Source organism: Marmota monax, unplaced genomic scaffold (genome assembly GCF_021218885.2).
Source record: "Marmota monax isolate L192 unplaced genomic scaffold, Marmota_monax_Labrador192_F-V1.1 WCK01_AAM20220418_F8-fsc00432, whole genome shotgun sequence".
In the NCBI taxonomy this organism is placed as follows: Eukaryota; Metazoa; Chordata; class Mammalia; order Rodentia; family Sciuridae; genus Marmota; species Marmota monax.
In genome coordinates this window covers 389522-405272 of record NW_026693953.1, presented here as the reverse complement: position 1 = coordinate 405272, position 15751 = coordinate 389522, and the positions used below count along the sequence as shown (strand labels likewise).

At 39.6% G+C, this 15751-nt stretch overlaps 1 protein-coding gene across 4 annotated transcripts in view; it reads left to right on the top strand.

The window, feature by feature from the left end:
• Ddc (dopa decarboxylase) overlaps positions 1-15751 on the top strand; it is a 121107-nt gene that overhangs the window by 89550 nt on the left and 15806 nt on the right. For all 4 annotated transcript variants that reach the window (XM_046463916.2, XM_058585452.1, XM_046463918.2 and 1 more), the window contains exon 10: positions 12734-12810. In XM_046463916.2, the coding sequence (XP_046319872.1) occupies positions 12734-12810 (77 nt within the window). The remainder of the gene's footprint in view (positions 1-12733; positions 12811-15751) is intronic.

Sequence of the window (15751 nt, the reverse complement as noted above, 5' to 3'; positions counted from 1 at the left end):
ATTTAATTAGATTGCTTCTGCATTTTAAATCTTGGATTCATCATCATTCTTGGTCTGATGCTAAGTTTAAGCAATCCAAGTCTAAATGCTTGGAAGCATTTGCTAAGAGAAAACAAGAGCAATTCTGTGCTCTGAAATAAATTTCCCTGGAAATTCTTAATAACAGTGCCACATACATCACTTTGGTTTTATTTAGAAGTAGAAAAAGAACTCAAAAATTAAAGTGAGTGATATTGTCCTACAATAGATGGTGTTTAAAGAAATAATGATGACTAGAAGTGGCACTAGATAAAACACAGAAACTTGTTCTTACAATTTTTTTAGAGTAAAAAATTGATTTATCAATCATAAGACCAAGGGGTCTTGCATGAATTTTATACAGTATGCAAGATGGCAAATTTTCAGCACTTCCAGTTATGCTTTGCTTTGCAAAATTGTTCAGTATGTAATCAAATGAATGATTTTTTTTTAACCTTAAAAATTGAGGAGGAATATAGCTCTCACACAATCAAACTCATGTCAGGTCTCTCATTTAAACAAATGAATAGTTTATTCTTTTACGGGTTTATCTAAAAGCAAACCTCATTTACAATTCTTTTGTTCACATCAAATTCTTTGTGTCACAGTCTTTTCCCCAAAACTTTTGATATGTGATTTTAAAAACTAATTGGCATATGGGCATTTCAGATTTAGTTTTGTCTGAAATACTAATCAGGATTTGTAAAATCTTCAGCTCTTTTGAATGTGAGTGCTCTTTTGTACTCGTGTGGATGTGTCCTTCCATTTTATTGAAAGTAGAGCACAGCGGTGATCCCTCATACAGTGTGTCAAAAATCTCTTTTGTCAAGTTTAATTTTAGTAGAAATTAATTTGGGGGGCGGGCTGAGATATTTGGTCCATTAGAAAGCTGGTAAGGAACTAGAGTTTTGAGAACTCTGTCAGAGAGCCAACAGGGGCTCACTCACTAGAACAGGTACAGTGAGCATCCTTAGATGAGAGGGAGGCTTCCAGAAGAATAAGACACAAAACCGTTCTGAGCTGAGTATCATGGAGCACACCTGTAATCCCACCTACTTGGGAGGTTGAGGCAGGAGGATTGCAAGATCAAAGCCAGCATGGGCAACTTAGAAAGACCTTGTCTCAAAACAAAATAATAATAACTTTTTAAAGGATAGGGATGCAGCTTAGAGGTAGAGCACTTGCTTAGCATGTGTGAGACCAGGATTCAATTCCCAGCACTGAACAAAAACAAATCCTTCCAGGAGCTGCTGCGTGAGGGCTGTTGGGGAAGGGATGGAGATCTGCCTGGCAGAGTTGGCCAGAGGAAGGACTCTTGGTGTGACAAGAGTTTTATCACAACCTGTATAAACCAATAACCTCCACAGTAGTTACACAGCAAGAATCAAATAGGTGTGGGCTTCATTCTAAATCCTGTACTTAGGTAGCTCAATAGAACCTCCTGAGCAGCCCTTGGAGGACAGGAAATTACTATGCCCTACCTTTACAGATGAGGAAACTAAAGCTATCATGGACCAAAAATATTTGGGACCAAAAAATATTTGGCCTATAATAAAAATACTGAATCTGCTAAGGAGGATTATAATAAATGGGGTATCTTGCTTCTTGTTCTGGACAAGCAGTACATGCAATAAGGCTGAGAAAGCATTCTGTACCAGTGATGCGGTGAGAAACATTTGAGCCTTCCCCAGGCCACTGTGTGCTTGTCCCCAGAGCTGAGGTTACCCAGGATGTCAGTCTTTCTGGAGCAGATGCTAGGAGAACTGAAACTGGGTTTTCATACGTCTCAGACAGACTCTACCTAGCATTCAGACACCAATCTGTAAAGAGAAATCGGATAAAGTGGAGATGACATAGGGAGGAGACACAGGAAATGTGTTATCCTGAGCCCAGGTCATTTGGAGAAGGAAAGGAAGAGAGTAGGATCACTTGCAGAAACAAACAAACACGAGTCCCAAGACACAGAAGTGACCTCTGGTGTCTGAGAGCTTGCCTGAGAAGGTGATGGAGTTGGGGTGAGGAAAGCCAAGGGAGGGGTTGTTTGCAGGGTTTCAATACTTGATAAATTTTCTACTTCCCCATGGATTTTAAAGGCCAAAATGTTGTATTTAAATTATAATAGGAAATGTGCTCTTTCTCTTCTGAGCTGGCAGGTTCTGGATAGAATGGTTGTCAAGAATTTTTTGTGAGAGTCTTAGGAAAACGAAAAAAAAAAAAAAACAAAAACAAAAAACAGCCTCTCCCAAACCCAAAATATTGTTCATGACACCAAAAATTGCATGAATGTTGACTGATGGAATCTGAGTTTGAATAGTGTGTTAATATAAATATTGCTAAATATTTACTATTTGGGACACTGTGCTTGTTTTGGTTGGTTTGCCAGACCTGTCATAACAAAGTACCACAGACTATACAGTTTACATGGCTGAGATTCCTTCTGGGGGACCTGGAGGCTGGAATTCCAACATCAAGGTGTCCATAGGGCTGGTTTCTCTGAGGCCTCTCTCCTGGGCTTGCAGATGATGCCTTTTCCTATGTGTTCCACATTGTTGCCCCTCTGAGCGTCTGGGTCCTAATCTTTTTTCCTTGTAAAGACGCCTGTCATATTGGAGTAGTGCCCATCCCTATAGCCTCATTTTAGCTTAATTAACTCCCAAAGGCCCTATTTCCAAATACAATTACAATTTGAAGTCCTGGGTCTTGGGGTTTCAACAGGTGAATTTGGGGAGTACACAATTCAGACCTTAACAGTGCTTAGAAGAAATGACTGAAGCTTTAAGATTAATATCTAGAGATTTAAACCTGATTAGCTTAGTTTAAACCCCATAATCCGAATCACACCAACTACTTCCTGCTTTGTTTACTTGATTCTTACTAAACTTATATTTCTTTTCGTCTCACTTACACCTAAATATACAATTTCTTATTTTTTTCCTCGTTGTTCTTTTCACCAAAGAAATTGTATTTTCCTTTTCATGGTGAATACTTTTCATATTGCCTTTACAGTGATGGCATCGTTGCTTGTGCCATAGCCTTTCAAACATCTGTCTAGGCTCTGCTCCCGGAATTACAGTGCAGGTGAAGCTGGACAAGCAGTTTCTGAATTATGAGTAGCCCAGGTGTGGTTTTAGTCTGATTTCTAATACTATAATCAAATAAATGAGATAACCCATTTAAAAAGAAGAAAGGTTTATTTTGGCTCACGGTCTCACAAGTTTCAGTCCAAGATGGATTGGTCCAGTTGCTTTGGGGCCTGTGGTGAAGCAACATGTGGTAGAATAAACCACTCATCTTATGGCTAAGACATGAAAGAGAGATAGCAAGGGGCTGACTATGCACATCCCCTTTAAGGGCATCCTCCCTTGTGACCAGAAGACTTCCAACTAGGTCCAATCTCTTAAAGGTTTCATCAGTTCCCAATACTGCCATGACTAGGGACCTGAGTTAATGGGCATCTGGGAAATATTGATCTCAGTTATACTAGGCATCTTATTCCATTTGGGTTGCTATAATAAAATACCATAGATAGTTGACTTACAACCAAGGAAACTTATTTCTCACAGTTCTGGAAGCTAGAAAGGCTTGACTTTGATCAAGGCTCTGGAAGATTTTGTGTTGGTTGAGGGTCTACTTCTTCACAGATGACAACCTTTTTTGATGTCTCCTCACCTAGGGAAAGGGATGAGGAAGCTTTCTGGGTTCTCTTTTTTAAGGGCACTATTTTGATCAGCTTAGCATGGCTGTGACTAAAATATCTGACAAGAAAAATCTTAGAGGGGCTGGGGTTGTGACTCAGCGGTAGAGCGCTCGCCTTGCACATGTGAGACCCTGGGTTCGATCCTCAGCACCACATAAAAATGAATAAGTGAAATAAAGGTCTTGCGTCCAACTACAACTAAAAACTAAATATTTAAAAAAAATCTTAGAGGAGGAAGTTTATCTTGGCTCATGTTTCAGAGGTTCAGTCCAGGCTTGGTGGCCTCCATAGTTCTAAGGTGAGGCAGAACATCATGGCAGAAGGGTGTGGAGGAGGAAAGCAGCTGAGGGCATGGCATCCAGGAAGCAAAGAGAGTACTCCACTCACCCAGGACAAAATGTCAACCCTAAAGCAATCATATCCTACCTGCCTCTTGTTACCACCCAGCTAATCTGTATCAGTGGATCAATCCACAGATTAGTTCACAACTCCCCTAATCTAATCATTTCACCTCTGAACATTCTCGCACCTGTCTCACAGGTTTTGGGGAACACCTCCCATCCAACCCTTAACAGGCCCTTATCCCATTCCTGAAGGCTCCATCCTCATGAGGTAATCACCTCCCAAGTCTTAGTTTTGCGTTAGTTTTCAGACAAAACTAAACTGAATCTGCTAAGGAGGATTGTAATAAATGGGGTATCTTGCTTCTTGTTCTGGACAAGCAGTACATCCTAAGATCATCACCTTAGGGGAGATGGTTTCAACATATAATTCTGGGCAGAGACAAAGCATTCAGAACATAGCAAGAGGGAAAAAGTCACCATTTAGTCGAAAGGGCATTTGATTTTTGAACATTTTGGAATTAAAACTGGAGCAATTATTTTTATACTTTGGGAGTCTGATCCACAGAATGGAGTTTCCAGAATATAAATTACAACTGAAATAAATTAAGAAACTAATAAAATAAATTACAGGCCAATGCAGGTGGTGAGCCAGGTGATTAGAAAGATGTGAAGGGAGGGGCTTGGAAAGATAAGAGAGAGATTTAGGTAGAAAACAAGAAAAGGACCCATAGGACAGACAGTGAATTAACTCTATTATTCATTGAGTGATTGTTTGTGATAGGAAAGTCTGGAGAAGCTTCTTTGGTGAAGGGGCATTTGACCAGAGAGCTGCATGGGGAAAGAGCAAAAGGGAGTGAGTGCATAATGTGCAAAGGCACTGAGGTACAGAGAACATGAAACTTAATTCATATCAGCTAAAAGACTTATAGATCATTTTGTTTGGTCCACGTGGGTTTAAATTTATTTTGAATAAGCTACATATATGTAAAAAATTGATTTTTTTAAATAAATAATTTTTTAATAGCCCTATAAATAAAGAGGGCTCTTTAAAGTGTCATTTCCATAGTTACAGTGATCTGGAGCAAAGCAGCCCTAGGCAGGGCACCCGCTTTCTAATTTGGCACAGCCTGACTGGCCTGCCACACACAGGCTGTAAACCTTTCCCTGTACACATTTGAGTGTGAGGCTCCTGGAGAACACACCTGGAAGATTGACAGCTCCTCACAAAATACTTCTGTTTTGAAGAAGTGCTATGCCAAGTTAAATTACAGCATCAGGATTCTACAAAGAAGCAGAATACAAGCCTAAGTTCTCAGGCTCTCTGGAGAGAATCCCCCTACTCTATTCCAGGTCCTTCCTGTAATTTGGCGAAGTGATGCATCTAAACCCTCCAGGAAGGGAACCTGATTCTGACATTTATTGCAACAATAGTGCCTTCTGAACAGTACCTGCTATTTATGTAGCACTTCCTTTTCCGGTGCATCAGCACATCTAATCCTCTCAGCAGCTTCCTTGGGGTAGCAATTATTAATTATTCCTACTTATAGATGAGGAAACTGGAATTCAAGATGTTTAATCTAGCAGAAAATAATGATACTTGCAGTCCAAACTACTGGGGTGGGGCTGGGGTCTGAGGCCAGAGGTTCACTTGAGCTAAGGAGTTTGAGACTAGCCTGGGCAACAGTGAAACCATTTTTCAAAAAAGAAAAAAAGACAACAAAAAATTTAATCCATTCTCAAAGGACACGTGGTTACCCATGTCAGAGCTGGCGTCACAGATGCAATGTTTAATGGCAACAGGAGTGAAAAACATTGTATAATCTAATTTTTAGAAAGAAGAGTAGATAGAATTCTGTATCTCAAGGTTAAACTCATGAGGTTTAAATTTCTAGATATTAATCAGGTTTAAATCTCTAGATATAAATCTCTAGATATTAATCTTAAAGCTTTACTCATTTCTTGTAAGCACTAAACTAAAAGTACATGCCTGCAAAGGGATTCCCATTTTACAAACACACAGATGATGTTGAGATCATTCCTTGTGGATACAAAAGAAGTTGAAGAAAAAGGGCTGTTTTAAGTGAATTAACCAAAACCATGTTCCCCTTCTATTTACACTTTTACTCAATTTGTTAATTGATTTTGATTTTTCTCTGAATTCTGAAAATAGCCCTCAATTTTAGCCCAGGAGGTACAGCCTAATGGCAAAGGATGTAGATCATCCCTTTTTCTTCATTCACCTAGCTGAGAAGTCAGATCTATTGAGCATGCTCAGTCAAGGATGGTACCACTGCCTGTCTGCAGAAGGTATGAAGGCAGATGGCATTTTTGCAAGGTGGCAACAGGAAATGGAGAGAATGAAGTCTGAGAATTTATTCAGAGGCCCCTTGCACTGAACTGAGTACACATGGAATAAAAGCTAAATATTTTGCTAGTCTCAGAAATTATTGCAGTAATGTGAACTACTGCAACACAATAGAGTACAGATTATAAAGATGCTTGTAAAAATCAGAATTCAGAGAAGGGCATTTTTTTTTAAGATTTCACTAATACAGCAAAATCACATTTAAATGGACTTTTTTTATTGCTTTCATTGGCTTTTTTTGTATTCTTTAAAAAATAGTGTCTTTCTTTTGTTTAATGAAATTTTACCAATGGTTAGTCCATAATTTAACATAAACACTTTGGTCCTATTCTTTAAATATTGAAATGGACAAGATAATTGAAGTTCTAAAATTGGCAATCATTATAAGCACAGTAAATACATTTCCTAATGAATTCATTATCCTGTTCATAAGTGTTTTACTGTTCATTTGATATTTTGAATCTTTTATATGTAAATGTGAACAGCTCTGCTCAGAGCTTAATATCCCTTTAGTATCAAATATCTTTCAAAGAAAGTCTCAACATCCACGTACCCCAAAGGTATATATTATCTCTATGTTTTTAAAAGGTATGAGTCCCCAAATTAAATTTTATCACAAATTGTTTTATAGTTTTTGTACACCTACATTACACAGGAGATTTCTCCTCATCTTCTCTTCCTCCTTCTCCTTCTAATCTAGTTACTTTGAAACAGTTTTAATCACTTCAGTTATGGTAAGACTTTATTCTTGAACTTGTTTCACTAATGGAAGGTTTTATATATATCTTTTTGATTGCCTTGCCTAATTTTGTAGACTTTTGGGCAGGGGGGAGAGAGTTAATTGGGGATTGAACCCAAAGATACTTTACCACGGAGCTATATCCCCAGCTCTTTTGAGACAGGGTCTCACTAAATTGCTTAGTGCCTTGCTAAATCGCAGAGGATGACCTTGAACTTGCAATCCTCCTGTCTCAAGTCTCTGGAACTGCTGGCATTACAGATGTGCACCACTGTCAGAAGAAAAGAAGCTAGACTTCCAAACCAAAACAAAGGCCATTTCCTCAGCCCTTAAGAATTTTCTGGTGATAGAGAAGGGCCCATGCAATGTGAGATGACTCTCATGCCACAAAAGCAATCTTTCTGTGTGTGTATATCTCTTATGTAGAGGTATATGAGCCTCCCCCACACACTTATTTATTAAAATAAAATTTATTCTCTTTATAGTATTCATTAAATGCTACAAGGAAATGCAAAGTTGTCACCTAAATATCGAAGAGGAGATCACTATAGGCCCATTAGAAATGGGTCAATGAATAAAATATAATGGGAAATTGGAAGTATTTTGAAGTACCAAGAACCAAGAAAAAAATAAAGATGCAACAAAACTTGTGTCATGCAACTGCTGTACAACTTAGAGAACAGATTTAACTAGAAAAGAAGAAAGCCAGAAAGTCATGAGCTCAGGATACAATGAAGCCAGGAGACGGTGTATAATTAAACCCTCAAACAGTAAATGGAGGAGAACAGTTAAAGTTAACAGAGGTAGTAAAATTGACACAGTAGGGAGAGCCAACAATGCCAAATATTGCTCCCTGACCTGGCAATTAAATAAATGATCTCTGAAAACACCAAACAGATATAAAAAGAGGACCGGGGATGGATTTCAGTGGCCTAGCATGTGCAAGGCCCTGGGTTCAATCCCTTCGAAATAAAATAAAATAAAAGGAGAAATCACTGATAAACTGCTGTAGAAAAAAAAAGGTCTTCACTGTAGTATGTAGCTATACATCCTTACCTGTATGTACTTTAGAGATTTCAAAAAATCATAAGGGAGAACTTATGAGTAAAATCTTGCCAAGAATTGCCCCACAAAATACACATCATTACAAAAAACACTTTTATCAAAACTGACTCAAGAATAACAAAAACCTGAACAATCTTACAAAGTTCCAATAAAATTTTCCTACAGCAGAAATATTCGTATTCTTTTAACAGTGAGTATCCTACTCAACTGCCAGGGGAGATTTCTATCCAATCTCAAATTTGATTCACAGAGAACAGCAAGTGTCACTTATGTCATAGAGTGGGTTTTGCAGCGATTCTAAAATCAGGTGAGAAGCAGAGAAAAAAAATCTGTAGAACAAACTCAAACTTAAAAGTTAAAATTCAAAGTCAAATGTCAGCAATAAAATCCAATGATTTAAAAAAAATAGTATTACATGACCAAATTGTGTTTATTCCAAATATGCTAGGGTGGTTTAATATTAGGTTAGTAAATGTCATGCTGAAGGAGAAACAAAGTTATCAACACATCAGGCACCCCCCCCCCAAAAAAAAAACTACATAAAATTCAATACCCAGGTAGGACAAAAAGTTTTAGTAAAGCAGGAACAGAAGAGAATTTAAACTGATAAAATGTATCTACTGAAGAACTATAGTAAACCCATTCTTAATGGTGAAATATTAGAAGCATTCTTTTAAAATCAGGAAAAAAATTATTCCTATCATCATCACTTCTGTTCAACATTGTGCATTCCTAACATGCATAGTAAAAGATAGAGAAGTGCAAATATAGGAATTGGAATGGAAGATACAAAACTCTCATTATTCTCAAATGAAATGACTGAAATAAAGAGAATCTTCAAGGCGTTGTCGTTAATAAGAGAAACAGAAAAATTTCTAAGTAAAATAACTTTTAAAGTTGCATTTTTTGTGTGTCTACAATTAACAACACATGAAATTTAAAAATCCTTTTTATAATACTAAGAAAAGATATGAGGTTATTATGTATAAATATATCAAAATCTATTCAAACTTTTATGACAAAAATTCTGTATTTTTTGGGAATTCATTAAAGAAGTCCTGACTACATAGAGTGATGTGTTATATGCATGGGTAGGAAGCCTTAATATTTATTTTAATAAATATCCCAACTGCCATAATATTTTTATGGGCCAAGAATAATGAAGAGAATTGTTAAGAAAAATATGGTAGAGACTTTGCCTAATCAAGTTTCAGTGCATGTAAAGCAACTGATTGAGCTGATCTTGGATAGGACAGGTGTGACAGAGAGATTAGACCACAGGAGAACCTGGAGCAGGCCAACCAAGTATGCAAATTAGTATTCCTAATAATTCCATTCCATTATGACAGAGACAAGCAATCACACAGAAATATGAACAAACTTTTCCTCACCAAATAGGAAACTCTAGATATGGCTTCTTAGTGAATGCAGAGTTACTCAACCTCATTCATTATCAGCAATGCAAATTAAGCACCATTAAGCACTATGAATTTTTGGAAATGAAATCTCTCCAAATGATATTTGGTCAGGATATGGAACCAGAGGAACTTGTACACTGCACAACCATTGTGGAGACTAATTTAGTGCTATTTGTCCAGTAAGGTTGTAGACATATTCGTACAACCTTAAGAGTACTCTGTGCCATTTCCGTGAAGAGATGAATATTCTACAAACACAGTGGAGATGTGCTGGAATGCCCACAGAAGCAGATCTTGTCTACTAACAAATGGGAAACAACACAAGAATGAATGGGTTGTAATATGTTTGTACAATGAAATCCAATTAGATAATAAGAGAGAATGAACCAACAGGTATGGAGATACACACCTGTAATCTCAGCTACTTAGGAAGCTGAAGCAGGAGGATCACAAGTTTGAAGCCAGCCTGAGAAACTTAATGAGACCATGTCTCAAAAAAAAGTGCTGAAGCTCAGTGGTAGAGAACTTATCTAGCATAGGAGACTAGGAGAGGCCCTGGGTTTGGTTCCCCAGTACAGAAAGGGGAAAAAGAAGTGAATGAATGCGATGGGTACGGTGACACATGCCTGTAATCCCAGTGGCTCGGGAGGCTGAGGCAGGAAGATCTTGAGTTCAAAGCCAGCCTCAGCAAAAGTGAGGTGCTAAGCAACTCAGTGAGACCCTGTCTCTAAATAAAATACAAAATAAGGCTGGGATGTGACTCAGTGGCTGAGTTCAATCCCCAGTACCAAGAAAAAAAAACACCAAAAGTTAATGAGTGCAAGTGACTTGTGTGAATGAGTGTGAAATTCAGTCTGTTTTTATAAGAAAAAGTAAGTTGTAGAAAAATACGCAGAGAAGGATGACATTCATATTTAAACACCTTAAGTTGTTACAGTCTATTTAGAAACAAAACCATACTATAGATTACTTGGGGATTTGTGCAAAAAATTTTGTAGAATGACGTAGGCATGGTAAACCCAAATTCAAGATTGTGGCCTCTGTCATGGACTCCAGAGAGGAAGGGGCTAAGGGGAAGGACACACAGGAAGAATTTCTTTTACTTAAAAGTCAAATTTTATTTCGTAATCGGGGGACAGAGAAATTGTTCTTTCTGCCTTTTATATGACTTCATAATATTTTTAAATTAAAAAATAATGAGTTCAGGGCTGGAGTTGTGGCTCAGTGTTAGAGGGCTTGCCTAGCATGTGTGAGGCACTGGGTTCAACTCTCAGCACCACATAAAAATAAATAAATAAAATAAAGGTCCTTGAACAACTAAAAAAATAATGAGTTCAAACATCATTTCTGGAGTCATTAATGAGAGAATTCCGGTCTTCATGAAGAAGGAATTCTACTGATAGCTGTAGATAATCATACCCCTTCTTCTTTTTCTTTGTCCCTGCTCTTTAACGCTAGGCTCAGAGCTTCCCCTAATACAGAGGGACCCAAAGAAAAATCCTCCAGGGACTTCTTAGAAAAGGCTCATGATGTTGCAAAATGCCCATGTGCACACACACACACAATGTTTGGTACAATAGATTTTCTTCCATGCGCCGAAGAGAGAATATACACTAGACAACTTATGATTGCCCACTGACATGGTCTGTCTTTTAACCCTTTAAAGAAACAAAGCCTCAATTATCTTCCATAAATAAATCTAACCTCTTTCTCTCCCATCTCCTCATTTTTAAGCCTCATCTGGGCATCCTATTTCATGTTCACTGGATTGGATCTCTCAGGGACTCTCACACTGTATTTGTTTTCAAGCCCAAACTACAATCAGATTAACATTTCTTCTCCAGTTGGTGCCTAGGATACTTTATTTGCCATAAAATGGCTTTGAGATGATGTCCCCACTGCCAAATGAAGCAGAGCAGCAATTAGCATAATTGCCCTTCAAAGCCAAGTCCTAGTGAGAGTTGGACCCAAGTTATCCAGAATGGCGATTGCTGTGAGCACTCCACAGGCAGAGAGGTGGACAGAGATCCATGTGCACAGCACTAGGCATCTCTCAGTGTTCATCCAGTGTACAGTCACTGACACCATCAGGGGCAAGTGTTGCACTGGGCCCAGGAGCCACAGAGGAATAAATACAACTACAGTGCTTTCTTCGGTCCTGACACCAGTTGTCCAACTCTGCAGACAACAGTGGGGTGTTTCACAAATCAATTCTATTCTGTTTGCAACAGACCCCACAGGTTTTGGGATTCAGCCCCACAAGATGGCTTCAATTTCAAGTACCAGTCTCAAAAAACCAGACCCCCCGAGTAGCACCCTTCTGTCCAACATAGCTTTGATGCTGGGGGTTCTCATAATCCCCCACTCTGAGTTGGATAAATTGCTAGAACAACTCAGAACTCAACAAAATGTTCTACTTATGTTAACAGGTTTATTATAAAAGTTACAAATGAACAGGCAATGAGTAAATGCACAGGACAAAGTGTAGAACCAGGCAGGGAAGAGGACTAGGTTTGGAACTTCCACATCGTCTCTGGAAAGAGAGCACCTCAAAATGTCAATCAACCCAGAAACTCTTAGGCCTCTGATTTTCAGGACTTTTTCACAGAGATTTCCTTACTTAGCATGATTGATTAAAATGACCAACTCAGTCTCCAATCCATCTTCCTTCCCCAGAGACTGAAGAGGGGGCCTGAAAGTTTGACCTGAGTCAGTTTATGCCATGAGTTTTTTGGCGAGAAGTCCCCATCTGAAACTATGTAGGATCCCCAGCCATTAGTCATCTCACCAAACTCTTATCACCACCAAACTTTTAGGAGCTGTGTGCCAAGAACCAGGAACAAAACCTACTATTTATTTATTTATTTATTTTTCTATCCCCTTCTCCCTATTTCTGGAAGTGGTGCATGCTGGGCTGGAGTGAGACCAGGGAAATGGGGACAGAGGAGGCCATGTATATACGGAAATATGTCCAGAGAGGGCCCTGGAGGCAGGTGCCTAAGCAGAGCCACAAGGGGACAGCAGACAACATGGACCAATCCAAAATCCTACATCTTGAGCCCTATCATTTCTTTCTTCTAAACCCAGGGTGAAAAAGAGAACAGACTTAACAGGAGCCTTTAAACTGGACCCTATTTACTTGAAGCACAGCCATCAGGATTCAGGTAAGTTGGGTGCTTGCTCTTGCAATCTGTTCCCACATATGTTTTCATCAAAGCTGCATTTGAAGGATCTAAGAGCCAGGAGTCTGGGGAGACACCAGAGTGGTTGGGTGCTGTGTGTATCTGTACTTGCCCCTCACATCTCTTTTTTGTGCTGGGAAATCCAAAGAGCCCTTAACCCATCTATGGAGCCAGCACTGATCAGGACTGGGGCAGAAGCAGCATCTGGAGCCAGTGGTGAAGCCAGGGGACTTCAGTATAGGTACAGATACTTCCTGTTAATAAGGAAACACCTTTACAAAATGTCTGCTCTAACGTCTTTCCAAAAAAAGAATTTTCATGCCTTCCAAGAGGAGGGAAGAAAGTAAATGAAGAAGATTCTACAGGGGAGGAGAGTAAAGAAAAAATATGACAAAGCCCTGGGAAGGTTCAGTACACCAATATGCATGTCACTTGTTTAATGGCAGGCCCTCTGTGCCAGACACTGGTGACAGAAGTAGTGACAAAGACCCAGTGCCTGCATAACCCAGTGAGGAAGGTGATGAGCACACAGTATAGTGAGTGCCCACATCATAAGCCAGGAAGCAGAGAGAGAGAGAGGGAAAGAGAGAAAGAGAGGACTGGCAGAATGCCACACTCCCCTTTGAGGGCACACCCCCAATAACCTAAGAGACTCCCTTGAGTCTCCACCTCTAAAAGGCCCACAGCACCTTCTTACAGTGTTATCCTGAGGACAAAGGCTTTACATACCTTTGAGAATTATTATTCCTATGAGACCATTACAGTGGTTTAGGGTTAGAACTTTTCTTACAACAGAGATGCCTCCATGCCTTCTCATAAAAAGCATTTCTAAAAGGCAGCAGAATTCCTACAAAACATAAAACATCATGTTCTATACAATTACTACTCTTGTTCATAGGCCACAATCAAATGCCAAATCACGAGTTAGCACAGCAGGGTTCTGAGAGGGCACCCAGGATGTGGAAATCCAAATTTCCCTGAAAGGCAGTGCCGTTTAAAGTCTGATAATGATGAGAATGACCTCAGCAACACCAAAATGTGTGGAGTGGAAAATTTCAAAATGTTCACAGTGCTCACATCGAGATGCTGCAATTATTTGTAAATGCTCTCAATTTTCTCTATGCTTTCAAAAACAGAATCATTAGCAATATTATCCTTAAATGTCAAGGCTCATACATGCAGCACAGAAAGCCACCTACATGATCCCTAAATACAGGGCACTATGCACAGTGGACCCCTGACAGCAAGGAGACTCAGCTCACCATTAGTCATTTTCAGTCTTCTCCTCCTTTTGGTTTCCTCTCCATCACTCAGAGACAGGATCCCTGGGTCTTGGTTAGTTGTGGCTGTGTTCATCCTTCCTTAACCATGCATCCTAACTGAGCCTGCCTGGTACAGCCCCATGTGTACCAGGGCTCATGCCCCTTCTATTCCCATCTGGTCTCCTTTAACATTTCTTCTCAGTTGTCTTCAACCACTCCAAACTGTCTTTTTTTCCTTTCCCTGTAACTTCCTTTCAGCCAGAAATACCCTTCCTGGTGCCTGTGTTGCCTACCTATTGAAATTTTAAGGATTTCTAAAAGAACACAACTTTATTAAAAATATAAAATTGCTATACATTTATTATCTTAACTGTTGAACAAAGCATTTTCTTACCCAAGGAGGAATAAAATAATACTTTCACCGATTAAAGAAATGTAATACATATATCATCATCACATTGAGTGCTGTACTACCATGAAAACATTCTTTTGAGGTCAGAAATAAGGGTGTTTATTATCACCACTTCTATTACTGGGCACTTTCAGAAGGATCCAGCCATTGTTATACCACATTAAAGGAATACATCTTTTAGTGTAAGTTTTTTTTGTTTGTTTGTTTGTTTTGTTTTGTTTTGTTTTTTTAGGGATCATTTGAGATCCTGGTCAAGTAAAATGTGTAAGAGCAACCTAAGCCAACACCCTCCAGTGAATTATTATGCTACTTTTAATCAACCTATGAGGGTAGTTGCATATGTATCTCTCCCTGAGACACAGCACCTCCTGATGGCAGATCAATTTTCTCATTCCTTTTGAAATCTCTCATTGCTGCCAGCTTGGTGCCTGTGTGTGGGCTATCTTGGGGCCTGATGCAGCACAGGGTGTGAATTAGTGAGTGAATGACAGGCCACATCTTGGGGAACTTCTATTATCTTCAAGCGTTCTTGGGTCCACAGAACCATAAAATATTAGTGAGAGAAGGAACCTTACAGAACACTTGATCCCACCACTTCAATTTATGGGGGAGGAAATAAACTCTGGACTGGAAAAGGATGTAATTTTGGTCCCTGGGTAGAGCACTGAGCAGTGTAACAGAAGTGAAGGCAGAGGCGCCAATGTCTGCCAGCCAAAATGGCAGCAAACTAAGACTTTTGCCTCCCAGCAAACAGGTTGGCCTTAGGAAAAGATGATAATGTATTGCCTGGTCTTCCTTCCATTGCAAGGCTCTGTGGAAAAACACACTCTGGCTTTCTGCCTGGCCCTGGAAGCCTGTCCCTTTTCTATACACAACACCCTCAACTGGTCCCTGCATGGACATTCTCCAGAGGCCTCAGGATGGATGTGTTCTCCTTGATGAGGTCTTTCTGGGCCTTCCCATGGCCACAGGGCCCTTGTCTCAGCAGCCTCAGGTCACTCTGTGCTCTTCCTGGATCTTGTCTCCAGCTGCAATCATATAGCTCCCTGGTTTCTTGTCTGTTGTTCATCTTGCCCACCAGAACACTACATCTGCAAGCAAGAGCCTTGCCATCCTGTTCACATCTCCAACAGGAGCTGAGTGAATGGAGCACACCCAGCAGCAGGTGTTACCAGGACGATGATCAACCCCCGTGTTAAGGCTGCACTTCACACATGTGGTCTCAGCTCACCCGGGCCAGTAGAGTTGG